The sequence below is a fragment of the Monodelphis domestica genome, chromosome 3, assembly GCF_027887165.1.
Source record: "Monodelphis domestica isolate mMonDom1 chromosome 3, mMonDom1.pri, whole genome shotgun sequence".
Taxonomy (NCBI): Eukaryota; Metazoa; Chordata; class Mammalia; order Didelphimorphia; family Didelphidae; genus Monodelphis; species Monodelphis domestica.
In genome coordinates this window covers 152,626,935-152,646,810 of record NC_077229.1, presented here as the reverse complement: position 1 = coordinate 152,646,810, position 19,876 = coordinate 152,626,935, and the positions used below count along the sequence as shown (strand labels likewise).

At 34.7% G+C, this 19,876-nt stretch overlaps 1 protein-coding gene across 7 annotated transcripts in view; it reads right to left on the bottom strand.

Moving 5' to 3' along the window:
- CSMD3 (CUB and Sushi multiple domains 3) overlaps positions 1–19,876 on the bottom strand; it is a 1,668,414-nt gene that overhangs the window by 810,525 nt on the left and 838,013 nt on the right. For all 7 annotated transcript variants that reach the window (XM_016431868.2, XM_056823169.1, XM_056823168.1 and 4 more), the window contains one exon: positions 8,994–9,097. In XM_016431868.2, coding sequence (XP_016287354.2) covers positions 8,994–9,097 — 104 coding nt within the window. The remainder of the gene's footprint in view (positions 1–8,993; positions 9,098–19,876) is intronic.

Sequence of the window (19,876 nt, the reverse complement as noted above, 5' to 3'; positions counted from 1 at the left end):
CAAGTCTCAGTGAAAGTCTGTGCTCTCGGAGCTTGGGGAAGCGGCAGCCCATCCCCCCGCAGGCCGACGAAACAGCCTCACGGCCAGCGATTCTGAAGGCAACTTCCGGAAAACGAGCCGGGGGGAGAGTGTGGCCTCGTGGTCCGACCCTTCCATTCCAGTTCCAGTGAGGCATATTCAGTTTAACCCAGGGAAAGCCCATAGAACTATCTGCCCAGGACTGCCTCTGAACACCAGAAAGAGACAAGAAAAACTAACCCTCCACATTCAGAGATGACAAACTCCACAGAACCACAGAAGCCCCAAAATACCAAGAAAAATAAGAAGAAAGGGGCGACTTTGGACACATTCTATGGAGCCAAAATACAAAATACAGAGCAGACAGAAGATAATATAAAAGAAAATGCTCCAAAACCTTCTAAAGGAAATGGAAACTCTCCACAAACTTATGAAGAATTTGAATCAGAAATGACCAAAAAGATGGAAGCCTTCTGGGAGGAAAAGTTGGAAATAATGCAAAAGAAATTCACGCATCTACAAAACCAGTTTGACCAAACTGTAAAAGAAAACCAGGCTTTAAAGGCCAGAATCAGGCAGCTGGAAGACAACGATCGTGTAAAAGAGCAAGAATCAATAAAGCAAAGCCAAAATACCAAGAAATTAGAAGAGAACATAAAATATCTCACCGACAAGGTGATAGATCTGGAAAATAGGGGGAGAAGGGATAATTTAAGAATAATTGGACTCCCAGATAAGCCAGAAATAAACACCAAACTGGACATGGTGATACAAGATATAATCAAAGAAAATTGCCCAGAGATTCTAGAACAAGGGGGCAATACAGCCACTGACAGAGCTCACAGAACACCTTCTACACTAAACCCCCAAAAGACAACTCCCAGGAATGTAATTGCCAAATTCCAAAGCTATCAAACAAAAGAAAAAATCCTACAGGAAGCCAGAAAAAGACAATTTAGATATAAAGGAATGCCAATCAGGGTCACCCAAGACCTTGCAAGTTCTACTCTGAATGATCGTAAGGCATGGAACATGATCTTCAGAAAGGCAAGAGAGCTGGGTCTCCAACCAAGAATCAGCTACCCAGCAAAACTGACTATATACTTCCAAGGGAAAGTATGGGCATTCAACAAAATAGAAGACTTCCAACTTTTTGCAAAGAAAAGACCAGAGCTCTGTGGAAAGTTTGATACCGAAAATCAAAGAGCAAGGAATACCTGAAAAGGTAAATATTAAGGAAAGGGGAAAATGTTATCTTCTTCTTTTACTCAAACTCTCTTCTATAAGGACTACATTTATATCAACCTATGTATACTAACATGTGGGGAAAATGTAATGTATAAATAGGGGGTAAAGAAAGACCAAATAGAATAATCATTCTCACACAAAGATTCACATGGGAAGGGGAGGGGAAGAAAACTCCTATAAGAAGGAGAGGAAGAGAGGGGGGGGGGGTTACTTAAACCTCAATCTCAGGGAAATCAGCTCTGAGAGGGAAAAACCTCCAGATCCATTGGGATCTTGAATTCTATCTTACCCAACAAGGGTAAGGAGAAGGGAAAACCAAGGGGGGGAGGGGGAGAGGGAGAACAAAAAGGGAGGGTAAGAGAGGGGGGAGGGGGAGGGAACAAAAAGGGAGGGACTAAAAAGGGAAACATCAAGGGAGGGGACAAGGGGGACTGTTTCAAAGTAAATCACTGGACTAAAAGGTAGAGCCGAAGAAGAAAAGGTTAGAATTAGGGAAGGCAATCAAAATGCCAGGGAGTCCACAAATGACAATCATAACTTTGAACGTGAATGGGATGAACTCACCCATAAAACGTAGACGAATAGCTGAATGGATTAGAATCCAAAACCCTACCATATGTTGTCTTCAAGAAACACACATGAGGCGGGTTGACACCCACAAGGTCAGAATTAAAGGATGGAGTAAGACCTTCTGGGCCTCAACTGATAGAAAGAAGGCAGGAGTGGTAATCATGATATCTGATAAAGCCAATGCAAAAATAGACCTGATCAAAAGGGATAGGGAAGGTAATTATATTTTGTTAAAAGGGACTCTAGACAATGAGGAAATATCATTAATCAACATGTATGCACCAAATAATATAGCACCCAAATTTCTAATGGAGAAACTAGGAGAATTGAAGGAAGAAATAGACAATAAAACCATACTAGTGGGAGACTTAAACCAACCATTATCAAATTTAGATAAATCAAATCAAAAAATAAATAAGAAAGAGGTAAAAGAAGTGAATGAAATCTTAGAAAAATTAGAATTAATAGACATATGGAGAAAAGTAAATAGGGATAAAAAGGAATACACCTTCTTCTCAGCACCACATGGCACATTCACAAAAATTGACCATACATTAGGTCACAGAAACATAGCACACAAATGCAAAAAAGCAGAAATAATGAATGCAGCCTTCTCAGATCACAAGGCAATAAAAATAATGATTAGTAATGGTACATGGAAAACCAAATCTAAAACCAATTGGAAATTAAACAATATGATACTCCAAAACCGTTTAGCTAAAGAAGAAATCATAGAAACAATTAATAATTTCATCAAGGAAAATGACAATGGCGAAACATCCTTTCAAACCTTTTGGGATGCAGCCAAAGCGGTAATCAGAGGCAAATTCATATCCCTGAAAGCTCATATTAACAAACAAGGGAGAGCAGAGATCAATCAATTGGAAATGCAATTGAAAAAACTCGAAAGCGATCAAATTAAAAACCCCCAGCAGAAAACCAAATTAGAAATCCTAAAAATTAAGGGAGAAATTAATAAAATCGAAAGTGATAGAACTATTGATTTAATAAATAAGACAAGAAGCTGGTACTTTGAAAAAACAAACAAAATAGACAAAGTACTGGTCAATCTAATTAAAAAAAGGAAGGAAGAAAAGCAAATTCACAGCATTAAAGATGAAAAGGGGGACAGCACCTCCAATGAGGAGGAAATTAAGGCAATCATTAGAAATTACTTTGCCCAATTATATGGCAATAAATACACCAATTTAGGAGAAATGGATGAATATATACAAAAATACAAACTGCCTAGACTAACAGAAGAGGAAATAGAATTCTTAAATAATCCCATATCAGAAATTGAAATCCATCAAGCCATCAAAGAACTTCCTAAGAAAAAATCCCCAGGGCCTGATGGACTCACCTGTGAATTCTATCAAACATTCAGAGAACAGTTAACCCCAATACTATACAAACTATTTGACATAATAAGCAAAGAGGGAGTTCTACCAAACTCCTTTTACGACACAAACATGGTACTGATTCCAAAACCAGGCAGGTCAAAAACAGAGAAAGAAAACTATAGACCAATCTCCCTAATGAATATAGATGCAAAAATTTTAAATAGGATACTAGCAAAAAGACTCCAGCAAGTGATCAGAAGGATCATTCACCATGATCAAGTAGGATCCATACCAGGGATGCAGGGCTGGTTCAACATTAGGAAAACCATCCACATAATTGACCACATCAACAAGCAAACTAGCAAGAACCACATGATTATCTCAATAGATGCAGAAAAAGCCTTTGATAAAATACAACACCCATTCCTATTAAAAACACTAGAAAGCATAGGAATAGAAGGGTCATTCCTAAAAATAATAAACAGTATATATCTAAAACCAACAGCTAATATCATCTGCAATGGGGATAAACTAGATGCATTCCCAATAAGATCAGGAGTGAAACAAGGATGCCCATTATCACCTCTACTATTTGACATTGTACTAGAAACACTAGCAGTAGCAATTAGAGAAGATAAAGAAATTGAAGGCATCAGAATAGGCAAGGAGGAGACCAAGTTATCACTCTTTGCGGATGACATGATGGTCTACTTAAAGAATCCTAGAGATTCAACCAAAAAGCTAATTGAAATAATCAACAACTTTAGCAAAGTTGCAGGATACAAAATAAACCCACATAAGTCATCAGCTTTTCTATATATCTCCAACACAGCTCAGCAGCAAGAACTAGAAAGAGAAATCCCATTCAAAATCACCTTAGACAAAATAAAATACCTAGGAATCTATCTCCCAAGACAAACACAGGAACTATATGAACACAACTACAAAACACTCGCCACACAACTAAAACTAGACTTGAACAATTGGAAAAACATTAACTGCTCATGGATAGGACGAGCCAATATAATAAAAATGACCATCCTACCCAAACTTATTTATCTATTTAGTGCCATACCCATTGAACTACCAAAATACTTCTTCACTGATTTAGAAAAAACCATAACAAAGTTCATTTGGAAGAACAAAAGATCAAGGATATCCAGGGAAATAATGAAAAAAAACACATATGATGGGGGCCTTGCAGTCCCAGACCTCAAACTATATTACAAAGCAGCAGTCATCAAAACAATTTGGTACTGGCTAAGAAACAGAAAGGAAGATCAGTGGAATAGACTGGGGGAAAACGACCTCAGCAAGACAGTATACGATAAACCCAAAGATCCCAGCTTTTGGGACAAAAATCCACTATTCGATAAAAACTGCTGGGAAAATTGGAAGACAGTGTGGGAGAGACTAGGAATAGATCAACACCTCACACCCTACACCAAGATAAATTCAAAATGGGTGAGTGACTTAAACATAAAGAAGGAAACCATAAGTAAATTGGGTAAACACAGAATAGTATACATGTCAGACCTTTGGGAGGGGAAAGGCTTTAAAACCAAGCAAGATATAGAAAGAATCACAAAATGTAAAATAAATAATTTTGACTACATCAAACTAAAAAGCTTTTGTACAAACAAAACCAATATAACTAAAATCAGAAGGGAAACAACAAATTGGGAAAAAATCTTCATAGAAACCTCTGACAAAGGTTTAATTACTCATATTTATAATGAGCTTAATCAATTGTACAAAAAATCAAGCCATTCTCCAATTGATAAATGGGCAAGGGAAATGGATAGGCAGTTCTCAGATAAAGAAATCAAAACTATTAACAAGCACATGAAGAAGTGTTCTACATCTCTTATAATCAGAGAGATGCAAATCAAAACAACTCTGAGGTATCACCTCACACCTAGCAGATTGGCTAACATAACAGCAAAGGAAAGTAATGAATGCTGGAGGGGATGTGGCAAAGTAGGGACATTAATTCATTGCTGGTGGAGTTGTGAACTGATCCAACCATTCTGGAGGGCAATTTGGAACTATGCCCAAAGGGCGACAAAAGAATATCTACCCTTTGACCCAGCCATAGCACTGCTGGGTCTGTACCCCAAAGAGATAATGGACACAAAGACTTGTACAAAAATATTCATAGCTGCGCTCTTTGTGGTGGCCCAAAACTGGAAAACGAGGGGATGCCCATCAATTGGGGAATGGCTGAACAAACTGTGGTATATGTTGGTGATGGAATACTATTGTGCTCAAAGGAATAATAAAGTGGAGAAGTTCCATGGAGACTGGAACAACCTCCAGGAAGTGATGCAGAGCGAGAGGAGCAGAACCAGGAGAACATTGTACACAGAGACTAATACACTGTGGTATAATCGAACGTAATGGACTTCTCCATTAGGGGCGGTGTAATGTCCCTGAACAACTTTCAGGGATCCAGGAGAAAAAAAAAAACACCATTCATAAGCAAAGGATAAACTATGGGAGTGGAAACACCGAGAAAAAGCAACTGCCTGAATACAGAGGTTGAGGGGACATGACAGAGGATAGACTTTAAATGAACACTCTAATGCAAATACTATCAACGAAGCAATGGGTTCAAATCAAGAAAACATCTAATGCCCAGTGGACTTACGCGTCGGCTATGGGGGGTGGGGGGGAGGAAAAGAAAATGATCTATGTCTTTAACGAATAATGCTTGGAAATGATCAAATAAAATATATTTAAAAAAAAAAAAAAAAAAAAAAAAAAAAAAAATAAGGGCAAATATCTCTGTACCTAAAAATACCAAATATTTTGACCATATTAAAAAAACACCCTAAAAAGGGTAAAACTCTATTTAAATATAATAAATCCATTATTAATTCTAATGAAATTTCTTTTAAAATGCAAGTACTACATTTCTCTATTATTATTTCAGACTTTGTAGAAAATTATAAGCTTTCTACCATATTTATTTGCAAATTACATTTATTCACTGTTCCTAAAGATTTAGATCTTTTTTTAGGTAGAAACCTTGAGTCATTAAAAACACCACACACTTTCCCAATAAATATATATATATATATATATATATATATATATATATATATATATATATATACTAATGCAGGGAATGTAGTCAGTAAGTATAGAATCTGGATCCAAAGGAACTGGTACCAAATTTTCTTTTGACTCCCATCATTGTCAATATCATTGAAATATCCTTTTTATATATGGCCTTAACTACCAAGAGTCCAATACTCCTCAATTAGTTGAACATTGTAAAGAAAACTAAGTCCAAATTGACATTTTTTTTACATTCTTGCAAGGGAAATGTTATCCAATTACATAGACATTAAAGCTTTTAAAAGAGAAATTTGGAATTCCTATTACGTTTGCCCAGCCAACATCCATTAAGATCTCTAGTTATTCAAATTTTATTTTCATCTCTGCAACATCAGAACTGGCCTATTACTTCCCTCAAGAATAAACCATTTCAATATTCAAAAGGATGAAGTGAAATCATCACATCTTCCTAATACCCTTAATCCTTATTGTAATAATATGGCTGAGAATTATTTTATTATTTTTCTGTGATACTATTATAATACTAATCAGCTTTGAGGTGTTTATATTGGGGACAGCAAGGAGAAGAGTTGGTATTCAGGTATTTGAAATGTGCGGTCTTGAGTTTTTGTATTTTGTGGGCAATGTTTTAGTTGACTGATCAATAGAAAGCAGATTTTATTTTGCATTTTACCTTACTCCTTCTTCCCTCTACTTGCATTTTTCTTTTACTATGACTAAGAATCTGAAAAAAATGCATAGTGATAGACTGGAAATTATACTACCTGATACAGTCCTTTTTTGTTTGAACAAAAGTTCTGTGAAGAATCACTTGCCATTATCATAAATGTAAAAATATATATTTTTTTCAGTTTTCTTGTAGCATTCTTATTTTTCTTTACACAATGATGTGCTGGGCATTAAAATTGTCAATTCTTACAATGACTTACAAGCTCTGAAATGGTCACTGGCCAAGTCTTCTCTGCCATTTTGTAGAGTATTCTTATAAATGTATATGAAAGGAGGAAGAAAGGTGATAGGTGAGTTTTCTTATTAGCAATTCTAAAATACTTCACTTAAGAAAAAATCTAATTATTTACAATCCAGAAATGCAATCTGAGAGTAATTATAGAAGATTCTCTGAAAACCATATTTCCACTGTAGTCAGAAAAGCTGAACTATAGGCTACCTCTATGAATCACATATAAAAAGGGGGGAAATTGGATCAAATGACTATGGTTGATTTTCATATGATACATTACAGAGAAGTAGATTTCAGTTAAATGTAAAGAAGCGTCTTAATTATTGCCCCATATATGTCCCCTTTTGCATTAGAAAATGGTTGGTGGAGTTGGTCCAGCTATTCTGGAAAGCAATAGGAAATTATGGCATGGAAGTTGTCAATTGTGCAAACCATTTGACTCAGCTAAGTCACTATTGGGCCTCATAAGGCAAAATAATGAAGGAATAAGGAAAAGGAATGATATGTGTTAAAAAAATTACAGCAGGTCTTTTCATGAGAACCTGAAAAAGGAAATTTAAGATATTTTGTTCCTATTGAAGAAAGACAAAACAAACTGTAGTACACAGATATAATATAATATTATTGTTCCATAAGAGAACGTAAAAAGGATAATTTTAGAGGAAATAAGGAGACTTTTAGGAACTGATGTAGAGCAAAATGAGAACTGGAAGAAAAATTTATACAATGATAACCTTATAAAGAAAATCAGCTTTGAAAGACTTTAGAACTCTGAGCAACAAAATGAAAAACTACAAGTCTAAAAGAAACTAAAACATGCTACAAACTTCCTAACAGAAAGGTGATGAACTCAAAATTCAGAAAGATATACATTTTTAAACATGAATAATGTAGAAATTTGTGTTGTTGGACTGTAAAAAACAAGGTATTGATTTCTTTTTTGTTGGAGGGGTGAATTACTCATGATAGGGTAAATAGTATCAATAAATTAATTTAAAATGTTTATTGATAAATGTAATAAAATTATATATATATATATATATATATATATATACACATATATATATATATATATATCCCCTCTCTACTTACACAGCTACCACCCTTATCACCTTCTCAAAGAGTCTCTCCATTCTCAGTTCTACATTAAGTATACAGTTATAAGATAGTTTGATAACTGGCCGTACCACTTCCCTTCTTAAAAAGATTAATGGATTCCAATTGCCTCTAATATAGGATAGAAACTCTTAAGACATTTTGTCTTTTTTTCCTTTTTTCACTCAGATGATGTTTTATTTACTCATCATTTTTGTGAGCTTAGAGGGCTTATTCTAACTATACACATTTTAGGGTTTTTTACATTATTTTATATGGATCCAGGTTTAATTTAGATAAGTAATTTTTGTTTTAATTTTCTAATTTCATAATGTAGATTTATTCTACATTTCCATCTTATTACATATTATACCACTTCATGTAGCATATATTCTAAACAAACTAGCTACTTTACTGTTTTTATACAGGCTAAGTAAGAAACTCTACTCTCTGAGCTGGGAAAATAACCTGGCATTGAACTCACGGCAGATGCTGCTCTTCTCTCTAGACTAAGTGTCAGATAGCCCCGAGACTGGTTCATGTAATTTATTTGTATTTATAACTTTATATGAGCTTTCTTGTGGGGAAAAAAGACAGTCACCAAAATAAATATAAAAATAATATCCATAAATATTATCATGTTTCAGGGTAGTAATAAAACACTGAAAACTTACACTTGCAGTACTGTTCTGGGGTCTCCAACTTCCCCTCCATCACCAATTGTCAATGTGTCATAGCCAATCTCTAGATCAAACTCTTCAAAATTTATCTGAATTACCTAGGAATAAAAATAAACAAAAGTTGGAATGACAAATGTATTCTATCACTCAGAAAAACTGAAAATGATGATACCTTAAGATAGAAAGAATTAATTTTTAAAAGAATATAATAGATATATGTCTATATTCCCAAAGATATACACATGCAGAAATGATTCTTCACATAAATTTATCATGTTTAAAATCATATCATTATTCAATGACACATGTCATATATTACATAACAAATATGATATAATATCAAATAAGACTTTACTGAGAAGTCAGAACAAAGAGAAAATGAAATGAATGCCATTAATGACTTATCGATCAAATGAAATAGATCAGAAGTTAATAAAATATGCCTTTCAATCATTACGGAAAAAAAATTGGTATTTATTATATAAATATCATCAGAGAAAAGCCAGAAAGAGACCTTTTACAAATCTATTCAATTTGTTGACTATATATATTGGATGTGAACATCAACAACTGAGCACTTAGCAAAGCATTCGACTCATAATAGTGAACAACTGAATCACAGATTATGTTTTAGTTACATGACCACACATTGTTTTATTGATTTCTGATGACTAATTTCATGAATTTCTTAAATTAATAGATTACTTGAATCCTATATTAATACATTTTATGCATAGAATAAAAATACATTAAAATTAGAATTTTTAATAAAACCACTTGATTAACAGAACATAAGACATTCCCTTCCTGTGTTTATCTGAGTAAATGGTCATGCATGAGATTGCAGGAATTCATTAAGCTTTTTTCACACACATCTATGTCACAGGTTACTAAAACAAACGTGGCATTGGTGACAGAACATCCCTTGTTCCTTTTGACTTTCTCTAACATGCCCAGAAATGTCCTGAAGGCTTACCAGAGCTCTAGAATTCATAGGTATTGGAAGTATCCTCTGCCCCTCTGGGTTCTCCTTTCTGACTGGAGAGCTCCTCTCAGAATCCTCAATTCAAGGAAAACCCTCAAGCCAGAGTCATGTCTCATTCATCTTTAGGCAGCACTCCAGACCATATCCTTTTCCTTTTTAGCTCCTTTTTATATATCATGTTCTGCCATCAGAATGAAAGCCCATTGAGGGCAGGGACTGACTGTTTCTGCTTCTATTTGTATTCTCAGTGCTAAGCTGGGTGGCCCATTGGATAGTGTACCCAGCCTTGAGTCAGGAGGACTTAGGTTCAAATCTGACCTTGAGACACTGTGTGGCCTTGAGCATGTCATTTAACTGTGAACTTTAGATTACTCCACCCTACTTAGTCTAACAAAAACAGGAATGTCTACACCCATACTTAAGGATTAAGTATTTAGGAGGATGGCCTATGACAGACATGTGCTAGCAAATCAGAAACAACTGACAGACCCCTGGGCTGTCCTAAGTCAAACTTAAGCTACCATTGGTACATGTGAGATGCAGGAAAGTGATATAAAAACCGTCTAGATATTTCACATCACTTTCTCTCTCCGACCTCTTTTTGGCCGTGGAGAGGTGGTTGGCAGAGCATGCTAAGCATTTTGGCATCTCAGGTGGCAGCTGCTATTGTCTGGGTTTAGCTGTGAGTTTTCCTTAATACCATATTGGAGGAAGCTGAGTAGCCTAGTTCAGATGAGGCATCTTTACTGAGCTCTATTGGAGTTTAGGCTGATTCTTTCTCCTTTACCTTCCAAACACTATCCTCTTAAGAAGCCACTAATCTTCTTCAGGGACCTTGCGGCGGATGATTTTGAACTCCCCCTGGCACAGGCCAGGCAGGAGAAATCCTACACCTTTTCCCTCTCCCTTCTCCTTAATTACCTCCCTCTATATTAATTAAACCACCATAAATTAAAAAAAAAACTGACTTGGGTATTTTATTTGGGATATTCCCTGGTGACCAAAAATAATTTAGATTAGATCACAACCCTAAAATTATCTTTACATAGCCCTATTTGCCTCAGTCTCCATAACTATAGAGAAAAGCCAAACCATGTATTTTTGATAAGAAAACAAGAATGCATGACAACAAGCTCGGTGTATGGTACATAGTAAATGTTTAATAGATCCTTGTTAACTTACTTGTTCATTTGAATAATTATTTTTAGTTGAACCAATCAGATAATATCCTATATAGGGCTGTAATTGGTACATTGAATTTGGAAGGTCTCCAACTCTATAGATTATCATATGCATTTACAGATATGCCTCTCAATTAGCCTATTATTGACTGGGGTTTCTTGGCAGCCATGTTGCACTGCTGATTCATGTTAAAATTGTAGTCCTCTAAACAGCCCACATTTTTTCATAAGCATTGTTGTCTAGTCATACCTTTCACATCCTTTATTTGTACATTTGATTTTTAGAGACATTTGGACTTTGCATTTATATCTATTAAAGAACTATGAATAGTCATTTCAGTTCAAATTTAAACCAAATCCATAATGAATAAGTATTTATCAAACACCTACTATGTCCTTATATCTGCTGTTATGACTAAAAGATTTGCATAAGTTATTTTTACTGTTATAAAGAACATATAATCTAATTTAAGAAAAAAACTTAAAAATTCTTTGTGCTTATATTAAAAAAAACTAGGTAATTCAATAATAATTTGGGTAGGGAAAACTACTAGTATTGAAATAGGAACTCATAAAAGTTGAAAAATAAGGGCTACTTCATTTAGCGGAAATGCCATGAAGGATTTGGAAACTAAATATTAAGCTAGACCTCAAAATATATTTGGGTCTATATAAAGAAAGGGTAGGAAAGAGGATATTCTTGGCAACAAGATCTATATTTGTGAATGAACAGAGGTAAGAATAAACATGTCACTTGTATGGTATGGGTGAGAACAATTTCTCACCCATTCCATATGCACTAGGGATCATGTTGGAGAATAATGGAAATATGAACTGAGAGGTAGGATAGAGTCAGATTATGAAAGATCATAAAAGTAATTAGAATCTAGATTAAAACAGAAAGGATCACAGAGCCATGGGAATCTTTTCTTTGTTTTGTTTTCAGGAAAATAAAGGAGTAAATGACATTTAATAAAGATTATTATGGCATTGCTAGGCTAAGTAAATGAAATTGGGAAATTATTATAGTCACAGGTCAGGTAGAACCTTGAAATCATGTAATATTTTTTCCCATTATAGTTGTCTGGATTATATTTTTTGTAAAAAAAATGATGGCAACTTTGGGAGTATAGGGAAAGAAAGAGTTCTAAAGAATGACCTTCCTAGTTCATCACTAAGATTTGGAGATGATGGTGACGAGAATACTCTTAGATTAAATCATGAAGCATGAACATAAATATTAAAGAGATTATCAATGGTTGCCAGGGATAAAAAGTAAGGAAAATATAGATACAGTGCTGAATCAATTTAGGAGGAAGAAAAAAGTTATATGTATATATGTAACCAAAATGTCGATTGTGAAAGAAAAAGGATTTACAATATGTATTAGTATAGAATGGGCATCTAGGTAGTACAGTGGATGGAGTGGCAAATCTGAAGTCAGGAACTCATCTTCCTGAATTCAAATCTGACTTCAGACACTTACTAGCTGTATGGTCCTAGGGAAATCACTTAACCCTATTTCTTCAGTTCATCATCTGTAAAATGATTTGAAGAAGGAAATGGCAAACCACTCAAATATCTCTGCCAAGATCCCAAATGTGGTTGTGAAGAGTTGAACTCAATTGAAATGACTGAATCATACCTGTAAAGTGGAATAACAATTAAAACTTATTTCTTTATGATTTAGATGAATGAATATTAAAATTTTACTCCTTTTATATTATAAGGTGCCAACAGAAGAAGGCAACCAAGGAAGAGTAAGGAAATTAGTAGTTTTATCACCAAGAATATTATTAAAAGAATGATTCATGAATTGAATGATTACTCTTCAGCAAAAGGAGATAATTAATAAATGCCTATATGGCTTCAACAAGTATAAATCATGCCTAATTAAAAACACCTCCTTTATGATTTCCCAACATGTTTACTAGACAGGTTGTCCAAGGAAATATAGTAAACATGTGTGTAGCTTCATCTCATCAAAGTATGTGCCTCTTAAATATCTTTTTTCTTTTTGTTTCTTTGATTTATTTAATTCTGAGAAGGAAAGACTAATGTCTTCTATCAATATAGTTTTATTTTCCATTTCTCCTTCTAACTCAGATAATTTCTCTTTTAGGAATTTGGATGTCATGCCACTTGGTGCACATATTTAATGCTGATATTAATTCATCATCTATGGTTCCTTTTATCAATATGTAATTTCCTTCCTTATCTCTTTTAATTAGGTCAATTTTCACTTTTTCTTTGTCTGAGAACATAACTGCTAGCCTTGCTTTATACAATAATTACTTTCCCCCCAGATTATATATCAATACAATTTTTCAATATTCATTTCCTCATATTTTAGTAAGTCATGTCCTCTCTCTCCTTCCCACCCTCCTCAAAAAAGATAGGTAATATGATATAGGTTGTCCATCTATTCATATTTACATGGTCATCATATTGTGAAACAAGGTATATATTACATTCATTAGAGAAAAATTCATGAAAGAAATCAAATAAAGAATGGTATGTTTCAATTTGCAGTTGGACTGTCTTTTCCTTCTATGGTGGTGTATGCCTTTTTTTAGTCATGAGTCTCTTGGGATTGTCCTGGATCTTGCCTTGTTAATAACCCTTCATAAATGATCATCATACATTAATGCTGTTAGTGTGTACAATGTTCTCCTGGTTCTGTTCACTTCACTTTCTTCATATAAGTTTTTCAAGAGTTTTTTGTGATCATCTTGTTTATCATTTCATATGTCTCAATAGTCTTCCATTACAGGCATATTTCATTCCCTCTTGTTTAAAGAAATGCAAATTAAAACAACTCTGAGGTAGCACTTCACACCTATCAGATTGGCCAATATGACAGTAAAGGGAAATGATAACTATTGGAGTGAATGTGGCAAAATTGGGACATTAATACATTGCTTATGGAGTTGTCAACTGATTCAGGTATTCTGGAGAACAATTTGGAATTATACCCTAAGTGCTATAAAAGAATGCATATCTTTTGATCCAGTAATACTACTACTAGGTCTGTATCCCAAAGAGATAAAAAAATAATAAATAAGAAAGAACCTTTTATACGAAAATATTTATTGCTGCTCTTTTGTGGTGTCAAAGAATTGGAAACTAAAGGGATATCCCTCAATTGGAGAATGGTTGGACAAATTATGATATATGATGATGATGATGGAATACTATTGTGCTATAAGGACTGCTGAACAGGATGATTTCAGAAAGAGCTAGAAAGACCTGTATGAACTGGTGCAGAGTAAAATAAGCAGATCCAGGAGAACATCATTCACAGTAACTATAGTATTTTAAAACAATTAGATGTGATAGACTTTGCTACTAATAGCACTACAATGTTCCAGGGCAATTCTAAGGGACTTGTGAAAAAGAATGCTATCAGTCTCCAGAGAAAGAACTATCGGAGTAGAAATGCAGATGAAAACATATGCTTTATCATTTGCTTATTTGGATATATTTCTGGAGTTCTGGTTTTATAAGATTATTCACTTATAAAAATGGACAGTATGGAAATATGTGTTGCATGATAATACATGTATAATCTGGATTGAATTGTTTGTCAGCTCTGGGAGGGGAAAGGGAAGAAGGGAGGGAGACAATATAGATGATATAACTTTGGAAAACTTATGTGGACATTTTTAATAAAAAATAATTTCTAAAAAAAGTTTAAAAAATAACATAACTTAGTCAGCCATTCCCTAACTGATGGACATCCCTTCAGTTTCTAGTTCTTTGCCACTACCAAAAGAGCTCCTGTAAATATTTTTGAGCAGGTAGTTTCTTTTTGACTCTCTGGGATAGATGTTTCAATTCAACATGCTTTGCTCCATCTTATCTTCCACAACTCTCCTAAACATTTCCTGTATGAATTATATCAATATTCTCCATTATGGTTTCTGAATCTCTTTCCTTAACATATCCTAGTAATTGTATTTCTAGTCAAAGGGTATGTAGAGTTTAATGGCCCTTAGGGCATGGATCCAGATTGCTCTCTGGAATGATTATATAAGTTTATAGCTCCACTAGCAGTGTATCAGTATACCAATTTTTTCACAGCATCTCCAAAATTCATCATTTTCCTTTTTTGTCATATTAGCCAGTCTGATGGTTGTGAGATGGTACCTCAGAGCTGCATTAATTTGCATCTTCCTAATCAGTAGTGCTAAGGAGCATTTTTCATATGAGTAAAGATATTTTTAATTGAAAATTGCCTGTTTTTTCTTTGACCTTTTATCACCTGGGGAATACTTTGTATTCTTATAAATTTGCCTCTACATATTATCTCAATATATGTTCTCTATATAGTAGAGAAATGAAGTCTTTATCAGACATATTTGCTATAAATATTTTCCATAGTTTGTTGGTTACTTTTTAATCTTAGTTGCATTGCTTTTCTTTGTGCATTAAATTAATGTAGTCAAAGTTGCCTATTTTACATCTCATAACGGTCTCTATGTCTTGTTCTGACCTAAATTCTTACCTTATCCCTCATTATGGAAGGCAAATTAATTTGTGTTTCCCTAATTTGTTTATGGTAGCACCCTTTATTTCTAAATCATGTATCTGTTTTGATTTTACCTTGCCTTATTTCTGCCATATTGTTTTCTAGTTTCCCATATCTATCCTCTTCCTAAGTTCTATTTTTTCTCTCATACCAACATTTCAATTTAATGTTTCCTTCCATCATGTCTTTCACAACTCTCCTAATGATCTCCTGAATGATTTATGCCAATATTCCAAACCATGGTTTCTGAGTCTCCTTCCCTAACATATCCTATAAACTAATACCAGCATAAACTTTGTAAAAATAGTGCCTTTTTCAGGAGGAAAGTCCCTGCTCAAAATGTTCAAAGGCTTCCCATTTTGGATACCATGAGAGTTATTAGAAGAGAAAAGCTCAACATGGCCCTAAAGGCAGAAGAAAATATAAGTAGAGTGGAGAAATGAGGATGTTCAAGAATCAGATCAAACTAGTAAACTAAACCAAGTGTTAATTTTCCAATGTGAGCACTTGTACTGGTAATTGTTAAATTTTCAGTGTCAGTATTTATACCTAAGAAATCAACATTTTCCTAATTGTACAATGAGGAAACTGAGGCACCAAGATAATACGTTTATAATGCAAAATCTTAATTCAGGCCTTTTTAACTCTAGGTCTTGCATTGGGTTAAAACAGTTACAAATTATATATTCAATAGGTAACATCTTTTTTAACGCATATTGGAACTAAATCACTCTTATTTGTGTGTGTGTGTGTGTGTGTGTGTGTGTGTATGTGTGTGTGTGTGTGTGTGTGCATCACCACTATACTGTGGTGCTGGCATGGTACAACTAACTGACTATCAAGGCTAACTTTTCTTCTCATGGCAAATCTAGTTCCTTTATTTGCTGTGCAGGATCACATTCCTTCAATCTGTCTTAACTAATTAGCTCTGTTTCATGGTGGGTATAGTATCTTTTACTACGAACATAAGCTATTATGAATAGGGATTCCTTGTACTTGTATACCCAGTGCATAGCACTAAGACTTAATAAATACTTGTGATCGGGGGGAAAGGAAAAGCACATATATTCTCCATTATATTTATAGAAATTCTCTTTGGGGTGGCAAAGAACTCCAGTAGGAAGGGAAGGGATATTCATCAATTGAAGAATGGCTAGACAAACTGTGGTATATGATTTGTTAGAATACTACTGCACCCATACGAAATAACGAGCAAGTACATTTTTTAAAACTTGGAAAGACCTATATGAAGTAATGAAAAGTGAAATAAGTAGAACCAAGAACACATTATAGACAGACATAAAATTAATTTTTGAAGAATAACTTGTGAATTCCCACTTTCAGAGAATGAACTGAAATACAGAAACACAAAAGTCACAAATTATATTTACATATCTTTTTGTCACCTGTAGGGAGGTCAGAAAAGAGTAATATATTCTACTAAATAAATATATTTTTTAAATATGTAAAGAAAATAGAGGCCAATGGCTGAGAATGTCAACTTCTTACTAAGGATTATTTGTCTTTGTATTTTTGTTTAATAAGCACTTGATTAACAGAAATAAAAAATAAATATTGGTGGATTTATTGGGCGAGTAACTGACAATAAGATATCAAAGCACATAAAAGGTTAGGTTTGGGAAAGAAATCCTTTCCCCTCAAACTGGGCTTCCCTCAAGAGAGAAAGCAAAGAGATTAGGGGAGATAGTGGGAATGAATAAATTAAGTGGATTTTTGAATCTAAGAGAGGTGTGCATGTTTGCAGACATAGGGTAGTTGATAAGGAGAGATTAAAGATAAGTGAGAGTGGGGATGGTAGGAGCACTCTCTTGGAGACAGCATGGTATGAAATCACATGTGCATATAGAGGAGTTAGCCTTGGCAAGGAGAGGGGCTACTTCTTCATGTGAAACAGAGATGACAGGATAGAGTGGCAAAAGCATCTGGATGGTATCAGATGAGGAGGAATCAGAAAAGAGGAAGGTCTCAACAAATGGGTTCATTTTTTCAGCATAATATGAGTCAAGGTTTCCTACTGAGAGGGAGTAGAAATGGGAGAGCCATAGGAAATTTATGGAGAGATGAAAACAGTTTAAAAGAACCACTGTGACTTCCTTCTTTTGATGCCTTCTATATTCACCTCTGATTGATTTGCCATAAAAGCAAGACTCACATTTGCAACCTCCACAAACACTAGCAGGGTGACAACTATACAACATGTGCTTAATAAAGAAACATGGATAAACTGACTGATAGTTTTATGTGTACTTTATTATTATGGGGGTGGGAAGTTTGATAAATGGGGTTGTGGTTTATTGGCATATTTTATTTTGCCTGACTGTTGACTGAGATTCATATAGTTATAATTTCAAAATGGACATTAGTTTCCTTCATTTCAAATTAAGTAATGAACTAATTACTGACTAATCCATAGACTTTTAGATAAGCTCTCAACCACTGAGCTGGCACTGAAATTTGGGAAATTCATAATACTTGAACAGTTTCAATGACACATGGTCGCTTGGCAGCAGAGAGTGCTTGACTGAATATGTATCTCAGCTCAGTCTCATTTTTTAGTTTAATTTTATTCACATAATTCTAGGAGTTATATTATCTGGGGAAGAGGAGGGGGAGAGAACCTCTTATCGCAAAAACAAAATGAAATACTGTAAACTTTATTTGAAGTTAGAATAGTTAATACAAGTAGGTATCATCATTTATTGGGCAGCTAGGTGGTAGAGTAGATGCAGTGCCAGGCCTAAAGTGAGGAAGATTCACTTCTCAGAGTTCAAATCCTACTTAGCTTTGTAACCCTGGGCAAGTAACATAACTCTGTTTCCCTCAGTTCCTCATCTGTAAAATAGGCTGGAGAGGGAAATGTTATCCTTGCTGAGAAAACCCCAAAGGGCATCACAAAAATTGGTCACTATTGAAAAATGACAATATTGTTTAATTGAATGGGGGAGAGGGGTAACATGGTCAGACTTGCACCTTAGAAACATCAGTTTGGCAGATGAGAATGAACTGCTTTAATGACAGATTTGAGGCAAGGTAGACCAACACTATTACAGTATAAAACCTTCTTTATATTTTACCTGAATCAATTTTGAAGGCATTTTCATTTATTTCCTATGACTCATGAATATATAACTAGAATTAAGAAATTGCCACATGAAATTTAAGTGCCTGTAAAGTGATTAAATAATTGATCATTTTGACAATATTTTATAACCTGAGAAAATGGTGCCTTCTTGATCACTGAAAGGCTGTGATGGAGCCTGGTTCCAAGAAGTCATAAGTGCTAAGACAATTTACTTTGGGAAATGAATAATAATTTTAAGCTACTATACTGTCCACTTGGGAAACAATTCTTTTTTATATCACTAATATCTTTTCTAAAAGCATAAGTATGTGGGAAAGTTTCTGCTTATGATGGTATATACATTTCTTTGGGGAAAGGGTTATTCTGAACTTAACAATAAATAAAGTAAGATTTCCTTATGCAAAACAAGAGAAAAGGTACTATACAGGAAGCCAAAGATCTCTTTTATAGTCAGTTGACTTCTCTCTTTAGGCACATGTTACAGAGAACTGGCCAGCCTTTATAAACAGTCACAGAGTGCTCAAGGATCCTGCTTATGGGAGGGCCATAGTGCAGTGTAATGGAAGTGTCTTGGAGAGATTCTGAAACATAAATAGACATTCTGTAACTGGGTCCAGTAGCTGACTACAGGATGAATAGAAGCATTTTTGACTGAATGCAGCTGCATAGCTATAAGCAGCAAGTATCCAAAAGACACTAGCTGAGAAGAGCTTTGACCTCCTTCTCTTTGTCTGACTCTTCTCTTCATGTGCCTTTTTTTCCTAGCTGATAGTGTCTGGTGAGAGACAATGCTGAAAAGAGAGAGGAATTCCTTGCAGGACAACATGTGGCCCTGTAAATATGGGTCTCATTTCTTTTCTTTAGCATTTGTTCTTTTGTTTTAGATGAAAGAAAATAGAAGCTAGAGACTTGTGAGTTTTGCAGGGTTAGGAGAGTGAGTTACCTGAGATACAGGAGCCCAGGACTGATGCCCACAGAGAGATTGAGGTCATTCTCTCCAGCACTGAACTGATATAGTGTAAAATATACCTGCCATGCTATGGGGAAAATGTGCATACCTCTGTTTTTGCTAAATCT